The sequence below is a fragment of the Engystomops pustulosus genome, chromosome 8 (assembly GCF_040894005.1).
Source record: "Engystomops pustulosus chromosome 8, aEngPut4.maternal, whole genome shotgun sequence".
In the NCBI taxonomy this organism is placed as follows: domain Eukaryota; kingdom Metazoa; phylum Chordata; class Amphibia; order Anura; family Leptodactylidae; genus Engystomops; species Engystomops pustulosus.
Genome location: NC_092418.1, coordinates 105601878 through 105613764, shown reverse-complemented (window position 1 = coordinate 105613764; position 11887 = coordinate 105601878). Strand labels below are relative to the sequence as shown.

General features: G+C 44.3%; 1 protein-coding gene across 2 annotated transcripts in view; it reads left to right on the top strand.

The window, feature by feature from the left end:
- MARCO (macrophage receptor with collagenous structure) overlaps nucleotides 1–4954 on the top strand; it is a 55609-nt gene extending 50655 nt beyond the window's left edge. Inside the window, exons 18-21 of one of the 2 annotated variants that reach the window (XM_072122177.1) lie at nucleotides 3532–3576; nucleotides 3648–3737; nucleotides 3892–4068; nucleotides 4288–4954. In XM_072122177.1, the coding sequence (XP_071978278.1) occupies nucleotides 3532–3576; nucleotides 3648–3737; nucleotides 3892–4068; nucleotides 4288–4418 (443 nt within the window). In that variant the 3' untranslated portion in view covers nucleotides 4419–4954. The remainder of the gene's footprint in view (nucleotides 1–3531; nucleotides 3577–3647; nucleotides 3738–3891; nucleotides 4069–4287) is intronic. The other variant, XM_072122176.1, reaches the window with a different exon arrangement.
- Nucleotides 4955–11887: the final 6933 nt, after the last annotated feature.

Sequence of the window (11887 nt, the reverse complement as noted above, 5' to 3'; positions counted from 1 at the left end):
ACAGGGGGCCGACCTGGGAACCAACCGCCTCAATTGGCAACATAGTTTTATCGGATCATGCTCTGATATATCTTTCAATCACAATACCCTCTGTTTTCAATCGCCCATGGTCTTGGCACCTTAATAACATCCTGCTTAAAGACACCCTTTGTGTTCAAGATATTAAGAACACCGTTAATTCCTTCCCTTAGTTCCTTCCCTTAGTTTTCATGAAGCTGGCACCTAATTGGGAACTTAGAAGTCGATTTGTTGATCATGGGGTCAGACTGAACAGAGAGAAAGCTGTCAAGTTGACATACCTGCTTCAACAACTCAACTCTGAACTATAAATCAGTACAAGCTCCCCGGGATAAAATTTGGGCCTTGCTAGATCAGAAGTCCTAAGCCAATTACAGGCGGTTTAAGAGCTGCCTCTATGATCGCTCCAACAAATGTGGGAGACCACTGACTCATCTTTTGCACCCACGAGAGGGCACCTCACATATTCCTCACCTCGTCACTGCGGAAGGGGGAGTAACTCATAGAAATGAGCTCGGAATTTGGTTCTTATAACTCCCATTTAAATAATATCAAGGGAAAGTTTGCAGATGAAGAATCCAGTTTACTGGACATAAATGCCCGGTTCCCTTCTGCCTTCTCTCCATCGATGTGTAAAAGGCCTTCAACAGGGTCCATTGGGTTTTATGTTGGCGGCTCTAACACAGCTGGGGTTTGGCCTGTTGTTCCTAGGGAAGGTCCTGGCGCTCTATACCCACCCTACAGCCAGGGCACAAGTTAATAAATACTTCTCGGACCCCATTCCAATCTGCAATGGCACACGCCAGGGTTGTCCTCTCTCCCCCTTACTAGATGTTATTGTGATGATGCCATTCGGAATAATCTAAACATCCACTATATTCAGATAGGTCAACATCGGTATATCACTGCCCTCTATTCTCAAAGAGTTTGAACGTTATAGCCAACTGCGTGATTCTAAAATTGGCTATAGCAAATCAGAGGCTTTAAATGTTTCGCTTTCCCCCACTGACGCCCAGTTCGTCCATTCCATTGACATGCTACATCAATCACATACTTGGGAATACAGGTCCCTATCGATCTTTCCAAACTATACTCCTTGAACTATAAATGTCCACATATGACAAGAAACACTTATCTTGGTTTGGTCACATTAATGCTATCAAAATGGACATATTGCTCCGTTTTCTCTATATATTCCAAGGGGTACGATACAGCCTCCATTATCCTTCTTTAAATCCATCCATACAGCTATGTTACGTTTCATCTGGGCCACAGACCGCCCTAGGATCGGCTGGCGATTTCTCATCCGTCCGTCTAGAATCTAAACAGTGGGTTCAGTAGAGCAATATAGTTCCACCTGTTACGGCTGTCCCCTTGGGTCTCTCAACGCCAGATGGAATTTTAGTCGCAGACACTCTGCTTCGCACAGACATTGAAGCTCTGGAGATCCCTTATTCAGAATAAAGTAATTTCTCGACCATTCAGCCCACACACACCCCTACTCCGTAATCCAGACTTCCTGCCAGACTTCTCTAGTTCTCTCAGTCTGGGCCGCTCAGCCCATCAGGACCTTTCGGGGAGGCCTCACTGCCGTTGTTTAGTGACTTCGCTACAAATCCTGAGACTGCTCATCTCTTATGGCTAGAACTTTCTCAGTTGGGTTCCTTTCTTAAGCGTCCCAGCTGTGAGACAGCTTTCTATGCCCCATTGACGCTTTTTGAGGACCTCTTCCACCTGACATTCCCTTCCAGAGCACTGTATCTCGCAAATTTATAGCCTCTTAGTGAAAGAGTCAGACTCCTCTAACTTGCCGTATACAGCTGGCTGGGAGAAAGACTTGAGTACAGCTTTATCTCTGAAAGACTGGACTAAAGCCTTTCTTTTCACCCACAAATTCTCGATTGCATGTGCTGAGCAAGAACACCCAAGTACGTCAACCCATTACTGGTTCCCTATGGTTTCTTTCTTGGCTTCCTCCTTTGTACTCCCTTTACTCCTCTTCCCCCTCATCTTGTTGTACGTATAGTCCTAGTGTTATATGTGTCTATGAGTGTTAACGCAACAGATTCCCTTTTTGGGACCGTAGCTCCTAATCTTTAGGCGGTGGAGTCCTCAGTGTGCTGTAACCTATGAAATGCCATTCTATTTGCATATTGCACCAGATAAGCTTAGCGATGCTTATACAGCTCCCATCCTTCCCATCCTCCCATATTCTAACTGTCACTGAGTACAGTTCGGCACAGGGCTACCCCTTACTCACATATTGTAGAGCCCTTTAAAGTTCATAAGGTATATATATGTATAATCTTTGGATACATCAGGTGATCTATGAGGTATTGGGGCCGGCGGCTGTGCAGAGGTCGGGAAGCACATGGTCTTACCACATGGTCAGAGTGAACAGAGAAACAGTAGGGGTCATTTACTAAGGGCCCGACTTGCGTTTTTTCCGACATGTTTCCCGAATATTACCGTTTTTCCCTGAATTGCCCCGGGTTTTTGGCGCACGCGATCGGATTGTGTCGCTGGCATGCACGCAACGGAAATCGTGGAGCGTGGCCGTCGGAAAACCAGACGGATTCGGATAAACCGCTGTATTTAATAAAAAGTGTCACGCACTTACCTGCACCCAGCCTAGCTTGGTGAACTCCGGCGGACCTTGGCAGACTTCAGCGCAGCAGCTAAACCTGGTGGACACTACCTTAGTAAATCGCCGGAAGACACTAATCAGTGTCCGAGAACCCGCCGCTGGATCGCGAATGGACCGGGTAAGTAAATCTGCCCCAGTGTGTAGCACACCTTCAGTGCTGTCACAGATTCCAATTCCAGGAACGGAGTCAGGAAACTCTAACCCATAGCTGCAGCTTCCACAATTTGAACACAGTTCCACTTCAACTATCCCAGTCTGCATCTACTAGTGGCTGGTGCACTATTCCTGCGGACTACCCTCCATGCACAGTCCAGTAACCAGAATCCTAATCTGCTGATTGACCGTTGTGGTCCATTGCCTGCTATCTGCAGTTCATTAACATTTGCTTATAAATATTTCTTGCACACACCACCAGCTGGAGACCTGCCAGGCTGTAGGACAGCCCTCCGGTCCCCATACCAAGCACCGTGACCACAGCATGCTCTAGCCCGCAACCACCAGCCACTCAGGTATTCTGGGCCCCGGCTGTCTCCAGGCCCCAAGAAAAGGCTAGGCCTGGTGGGGGATGTTGCACACGGAGGATGCAGCATGGAGGGTGCAGATTTTGCACTGTATCTGGCTGTGCCCTAAGAGATTATTGGTGGTGAATATTGAAGCTTCCAGAACCCATCAGCTTCATAGAAGCAGAATGTGGAGCAAGGGACCTGAGGAACATCATAGGAGTAGGGTGATGTTCAAAGCGAGACACTTAAAGGCACGGAAGTTAGGAAGTTCTGCTGCCCGTGTATGAGAACTGATTGATTAATAGGACCAAGAGATACTTTATGACTGCACGTAGAGGTGACTTTCTCTTTATGTATTTTCAGGACTAAAAGGGGAAGTGGGTGAGAAAGGAGACACTGGGAGCCCAGGTGAGTTCCTATATACCGGCACCTACTGTGTGTTACTGATATCCCACTTATCCTCTGTCCTCTCTTCTCAGGCATCCATGGACTACCCGGGAGAAAAGGTGACCCCGGATACCCTGGCCCACCAGGTCCGAAAGGGGAGATGGGCTCCTCTGTAACATCAGGTAGATATAAGAAAGGAGGTGCATATGACCTCAGCAATAGGGTACTAGGCTGGGGACGTGTCATGTGACTGACAGCCATAATGCAAGCATGGCTGTCAGTGGAGGACGGGCATCTCAGGATAATCCTTTCTTCTGAGTTTTCACTTCTATCCAGTTGCCACAGGCAGTGACATTGTGCGGATTGTGGGGAAACAAAAAGGTCGCGTGGAGGTCAAACGCAACGGAGAATGGGGGACCATCTGCGATGACAACTGGGACACAAACGATGGGAGAGTCATCTGTCGGATGCTGGGGTATTCCAGAGTTGTGTCTGTGTTCACCGCAGCTGCAGGTAAGTGGCCCTTCCCCCCCCCCACATCCCCCATGGAAATATACAAAGAGTGGAGCGTAAAGGGGCAGGCTGATGCTGATAAAGAAATACTGGGGGTACATGGCGTCTCCCATCACCACATGACATTTAAGTGTATGAGTGTACTGGTCTAAGGCAGGGGATATATATCTCACTTGTCCCCCTGTATTCACCCCTGACCCTGTTCATTTCTTCCTTTAGGGACTGGGAAGATCTTGCTGGATGATGTTCAGTGCAGCGGGAGCGAGCAGAGTATTCTTCAGTGCAAGAAATCAGAATGGGAAACACATAACTGCAGCCACAGCGAGGATGCGGGGGTAGAGTGTGCCTAGGACCCTCCACAAGTCATATTCATCTAATAAAAGACAACCACTTGGGCCAAACATGTGTGAGGGTCCATACTGCTGAATGTCTTACTATGAGAAGCATCTATCATGCCACATTGGGTCACATTTATCCAAACCTGTGCAGGTTGTACTAGGTGCAGGGTGTGTGCTATGTGCAGGGTATGTGCTATGTGCAGGGTGTGTGCTATGTGCAGGGTATGTGCTATGTGCAGGGTGTGTGCTATGTGCAGGGTATGTGCTATGTGCAGGGTGTGTGCTATGTGCAGGGTATGTGCTATGTGCAGGGTGTGTGCTATGTGCAGGGTGTGTGCTATGTGCAGGGTGTGTACTATGTGCAGGAGGTGTAGTTTGTGCAGGGGTGTACTATGTGTAGGGTGTGTACTATGTGTAGGGTGTGTGCTATGTGCAGGGGGTGCGGGCTATGTGCAGGGGGTGCGCGGTGTATGTACGCTGTGTACATACACTATGTACAGGGTGTTCACTATGTGGAGGGGGTGTATTGTGTGCAGGGTATGTAGTATGTGCAGGGTGTGTACCATGTGCAGGGTACGTTTATTATTATTAATAATAATTGTCTCAATAATAATAATAATAATAAATGTCTCATTAATTACAATAATAATCTCTGAGAAAATCCCTCTCTATATACCAGGGCATTAAGTCTGTGTCACAGTTTAACAGTAGCAGGTAACAGCTCTTAGTTACCAAAAATCCACTGCCAGACATTCCCTAAGCCCATAGCTTAGTGGTTAGAGCAGGGGTCCCCAAACCACACGCGGCCCGTGGACCATTTCTAACCAGCCCCTGACGTTTGGAGTGCCAGCGCCGGGGCCTTGTGGCCTTCGACACTCGAGCAGGGGTTTCTGTACGTCCGGACAGGAAGCTCTTGCCTATCACGGTATAATGCTCGATGCGGACGGAAATGGCCGTTCGAGCACTATTATTGGAGCAATGTGGCCGGAAGAAAACCCCTAGGATGCGCGGCCGTGCGATGACGTCAGAGACTGAGGTGAGCACACCTAAAAGGCCAGGAGAAAGATTGTGGCGGCCGGGGGCCCTTATATATAACATAATTAATTATGAGGGGCAGTATAGGAAATAATTAATTATTAGGGGCAGCATAGGAAATAATTAATTATTAGGGGCAGTGTCAGGGAAATATCCCTTTATCTCGATGTGATGGTGGTCCAAATCATTGTATAGTACGAGCTGCTCGGTGAATCACTCAGACCTTCACATGTTGTTTGAGAGGATTCCAATTTATTTAGGTTGCAGACAGTTTTTATAGGTTCTTGAGACAAAGGAGCCTATTGACCATACCCACATTCCATTAGCCTTCAAGAGGATGTAACTGAAAGATGATCCGTGTACACGGGGGGATGGTGGGAAATGGTACATAGGAGTCTTTTCTATCAATAGAGCCAAAAATCTTTGTATAGATACATGTTACACAAAAGAAAATGGATTCCATTCCCTCACAATTCCTCCCTTTTGTGAATAATTTCAGGTACTGCTCAGGTGGTACATTGACATGTGCTAGTCACACATCCAGGACTTATCTAACCCCTTCACCTGCTTCCCTCCTGAGCATCCTGAACATTATATCACAACACAATTAATTCGGTCCTAATATTAATGGTAGGTTCTCTACACTCTCTTGGCCAAATTGTACATAGGTATAACCACTCCCTCTGTAGAATTAGGTGTATACCTAGGTTGATATCGCACAATCCTTGGTTTCCTTCGCCACAGTTTTACAACAAGCCAGATTACTACTCTTATGCAGATATAAACAAATACACATAACAAAATGATTCGAAATATTGCTTGCAAAACTCCCATGAGCCACCCAAAAGTACCCTTAAACCAATTGGCGGGGTTTAAGGATGCGAATGTGTCAGACCACCAGCTGTCCTTATTACTATCATGCTCCTTGAGCCATCTATCTCTAAAATCAGCAATTTTTGCTAAATTTGTCTTAATTTGCATGTTGCCTTGAGGATCGATGTAATGACAACATGTTGGCCCTATGACTTGACACATGCCACCCTGGAACGCAGTGATGTAATCTAAAACTAATGTATGTTGGTTGGTTACCACAATTAACTCTCTCTGGATGACATTTGTCTTATTCACAGCCCCCAAAATCTGAAAAATTTGTTGATCTAGATAATCTGTGGCTTCTACCAATTTATCCCACATCTGCATTATCATAGGATAAATAAAAAGTGTGCTGAAGATTGTGTTAGCTGTTCCCATCTCCACCACATGTGGGCGTCCGTCTGGTCTAGGAAGATTATCTGCTTTTCTCTTGTGTAATGTGTGCTTGGGAATAAGATTCACATTTGGTATGGGGGACAATAAAAGTGGCAGGAGTAAGGCGAGCCAGTGTACAAACTCCTGTAAAATTGCTAGGAAGCCATTTATAAGCCTGATGGCCACATACAACATATATGTTTTTCGGTACTCCAACGACAGTGCCATTAAAAAGCTCTGCTACCCATCTGACTAGCATGTTCACCTTCAGGATTTCACTCACTTCCTGTTGGAAAAAGGTGTCATTTGAAAGGAAACCTGCAAATCCAACAATCTTTGGGTAATACATCATCTCTCATATCTTTTAAAAGGACTTGGTGATGCTTAATGAGCAAGTTATCCCAATCCCCACTCAACATCTCGTTGAAAGTTCTTCCAAGGGGTAATATCAATAGTATCTTAAGTAATATTAACATTTGGAGATACAGATTCATCTTCATGAGCAGCTGGATTCAATACTCTTTTGCAATGGCTGGCGTGAATCCAATTAGGCTTCCCTTGTAACTTCACGGAAGTAGATGTGGTCAGAAGGACTTGAAATGGTCCTTCAAAACGTGGCTCAAGGCTTTTTCTCACATGTCGCTTCAAGACCACCCAATCTCCAGGTTGTAGATTATGTGATCCTCCTACTGCATCATGGTCTGGAATAGAAGCAAAAACTTGTTTATGCACCATAGCTAGATGTTTTTGCAGGGCTTGGACGTATCCTGTCAATTCTCCATGGTACATCTGTAAAACTTGTGGAAAATATAAGCCCATTCTAGGAGCAGATCCAAAGAGAATCTCAAAAGGTGAGAGGCCTGTTTTCCTGTTGGGAGTGTACCTTATAGAAAATAAGGCCAAAGGAAGACAATCAACCCAGTTCATCCCTGTCTCTTCCATGGCTTTCTGAATTTTTAACTTAAGACTCCCATTTAACCTCTCCACCTTCCCACTACTCTGTGGATGATAGGGGGTATGGAAGGCCTGTTCAATCCCAAGTGCTCCCATTACCTCCCTCATCACCTCCCCTGTAAAGTGGGAACCTCTATCACTCTCTATTGTCTCTGGAATCCCAAATCTTCAGACTAGCTCCCTCATTAACTTCTGTGCTGTGTTTTTTTTTTTTTTGCTGTGGCTTTTGTCACAGGATAGGCTTCAGGCCACCCAGAAAAGAGGTCCACACACACAAGTACATATTCATAGCTACTTACCTTTGGTAGCTGTATATAGTCTGCAACCTCTGGAAGGGGTAAAGCGGCTTCGGAGTATATATATGAGGGTCTTCACTACTCTCCCTACATTGTACTAGGTATATATAAACATACTTGTGTAAATGGACAGTAGCAAAAGTGAATCTAAGTGATACTCAATACTTATCCACCACGGAGCATATAGAGTCTTAGACTGGTGTCTCACCCTGTGGGTGCACTGAACCATCATAGGGTAAAGGGCCCTTGGCAGACATTGCTTGTCACCTTTTTGCCATAGTCCACCCTCCGCCTCTTGGGCCCCTATTTTGCTCCAATCTTGTTTCTCACCTTCTGGAGCCTGTTTTTGTAAAGTCTGAAGTATAGACAAATCTACTGGGCCAGCGAGGGTCACGGACTGTACTGATCCAGGCTCCTTTCCCCTAGGCTTTCTAGTAACCAGTATGGTCACTTCATGTGTTAGAGCTTCATAGGTTTTACCTTCTATTATGGACCTTTATGTAACACTAAGGCCTCTATCAGCTATTTCAAAGTCTCATAGTTGTTGATAAACTTACTATATGAGGTTAGGAATCATAAGGAATACCACAAGACTCACATTCTTCCCCTCTGCCACTTTACACCCCTCCATCAGTGCCTTCACCTCCGCCTCCTGTACAGACAGGTAGGTCAGGAGTGGTTCTGCTGCTGTTACCTCATGTTGTGTGACCGCTGCACATCTGATGTAGAATTAACCTCATTCCTGGTTTCTAAAGCCATCTACAAAAAACTCAAAATGCAGATTAATGATATATTCAGTTTTGACATTACAAAAAGGTAACTGGTTCATTTATCATTAAGTTAATAGAAAATTTTAAATACAACCCGTCTACCTCATGTCTCCCCCCTTTGAATCTAGCGAAAATAGTGGAGCTGGATTCAATGTAATACATCATAAAGAGGGCACATTGTAACCAAGGTTTCTAGTCATGAAGAGGTGAAATGATAGTAACAGGATAATCCAAAACTACTACAGAAGCTTTTTATACGTAGGCAGCAGTAGGATACAAAACCAAGAAGGATCCAGGTTGTCATGTGACACACGATCAGCAGCTTCCGGCCTGTTTCCTCTCCTCTGAGGTGCTTGGCTTAAACTTAAATGAGAACAATAAAAAGTGAACAATATGTTCCAGAAAAAACACAGTTTTGGGACCAATGCCGATGTATCAATGCTGTATAATTATAAAACTATAGAGTCATACTGGGGACACATGCTGGGGGCACATACTGGGAGACAGTGTTACTGAGCAGAAGCATCACTAGAGACAGTGATGTAGGAGGCTTCTAGGTGTGTTATAACTTCTGCCTAAAAAGCTCCTAATAATAATCTCAGTCATAGCTGCTGAATAGGAGTAATAGTGTAGGGATCATAGGGAGCTTTTACTCCTGGTTAAAACAATAAATTACAGATGTTGCATTTGAATCAAACTCAAAATCTGCTAAGGACCATGAGGGTTATCAATAATGAACACACATTCTCATTGTTCCTTTCTTCTCTTAACATTCCAACATGTGCTCCCCCTCCCCCCCTCCTGTGTTCACTGAGACAAGGGGGGAGGCAGCCCCCTCCTTCTCCCTGTGGTGTCTGTAGTACTACCTGTCCCAGCATACCAAGAGAACAAAGAAAGAATCCAACACACCATTTGTAACATCTAAGTTCACTCCAATTGCAAAATTGCTAAAACTTTTGACCACACCCTTCAAACTTTTAGGTGTATTATAAAGTTTTACACTACATTTCTGATGTTTTTAAACATAAATCACAGGATTTCTCAGGTCCAAGCCTACAATGAACAATGTCCACAATTGTGTGCTGTGCTTTCCTCACATCTGGTAACTGATGAAATACCACTAGCACTACACATGATACAGGCAAAACACATATTTATCTCTTTGCCATAATCTGCAGGACGGTATAAAGGAATAAACTCATAGAACATCTACAGTATCTGGCAAGGGTCAGCTCAGGGAATCCAATTTGGACTGCACAACCGTCCAGGAGCTCTCCCCACAGAAGACCAAAATCCGTAACAAATATGTTACTACCCGGGTTTTTGGACCTTGTAGTTCTGAGAGGTGACTCTTAGATAAGCAGGCACAGTCTCCTACATTTATTCCCTGGGTACTATATCTTAGTTGTCTTCCAAAGTTACAACAATACAGCTAAATACAGCTAAATACAGCTGAGCGGACTGTGGGATGCAAATCCAAAGATCTTTAGGCAATGCATCATTGTGAGAAACATCTGCCCCCTACAGGACAAACATCTGAACACTACGTCTTTGTTCTCTGCAGAGCCCGCACTTTTTCAAATCTAGTCTTGACCGGATATATTCCAGTGTGGGGGTTGGGTCTAGGTGCCACATTGCATGCACATGTCTCCGCCAGTCTGTTTCTTTGTTTCCATACATCAATTCATCCACCATTTTTGGGTGGAGGCAGAAATTTTTTCTACTAAATGTTGTCTTTTGTCTGTCCAACGTTTCTGTCCGTCATCGTCATAACACTCATACAACATACAATTTCCTATGGCTGTTTCTTTATAACCTCCTCTGGTCACTTCCTCTGTAACTTTCTTCTATCCACTTGCAATTTCCATCATATCATTATCATTATGCAACCAGACTTTGTTCTTTTAAGAACCTTTCCATTTACCAACATACAAACAACCATCTTTTTGATATACTTGTCCTTTTTCCAACATTCTCTGACATCCATTTTACAGCTTCTTTTCTTTTTTTTATCATTCAAGATCCGTACGTCTGGTTTTCCCTCTGAATTGCCTCTCATCCTACCTAGCAATTTTTCCCATAATTTTCCTATATTATATCTCTAGTGCCGGCACACCCTCGCAGTCCCCCACTCTTCCTTAGGGCAGTTTTAACCACTTCTAATTCTAAAATTTTTTTTTTTTTTTTTTTTAAACCGTTTGCCCGTCAAGAGATGACTGCAGTCTCCTTCCATGAAGCAGCTCTGGAACCTACCACACAAAATAAATTTATAAAGTCCGACTGTCCAAACTCAGTCTACTTTGTCTCAAGCGAATTACGTTCCAAAAAGCAGCTTGTCTAGGAAACTCTTTAGGTAGGGGCAATCCCTAGAATTTTCCGTTCTTAAAACCAGTACAGTACAGTATCACAATAGCGCTATCAAACACACATGTTCAAACTCACACAATATCCATATACACTACCACACATCACATGGAGTTTTCAAATAAACTAACAAGATTCTTTGGACTGGGCAATATAGGCATGCAACTCACCGGACGTGGAACAATCTAATCAAGGAGCGACAGAGCAATTTTGTAAGAAAAAGCTTCTTACCTTTTTGTGCAGCTGCATGGTCTGTCTGTCCTGAAAGGATGATCCCTAAATTCTCCGGTAGGCGTCATGCAAACCCAGGTCCCTGTTCGGGCGCCATGTTTTGTCAGGGAAATATCCCTTTATCTCGATGTGATGGTGGTCCAAATCATTGTATAGTACGAGCTGCTCGGTGAATCACTCAGACCTTCACATGTTGTTTGAGAGGATTCCAATTTATTTAGGTTGCAGACAGTTTTTATAGGTTCTTGAGACAAAGGAGCCTATTGACCATACCCACATTCCATTAGCCTTCAAGAGGATGTAACTGAAAGATGATCCGTGTACACGGGGGGATGGTGGGAAATGGTACATAGGAGTCTTTTCTATCAATAGAGCCAAAAATCTTTGTATAGATACATGTTACACAAAAGAAAATGGATTCCATTCCCTCACAGCAGCATAGGAAATAATTAGTTATGAGGGGCAGTATAGGAAATAATTAGTTATGAGGGGCAGCATACGAAATAATTAGTTATGAGGGGCAGCATACGAAATAATTAGTTATGAGGGGCAGCATACGAAATAATTAGTTATGAGGGGCAGC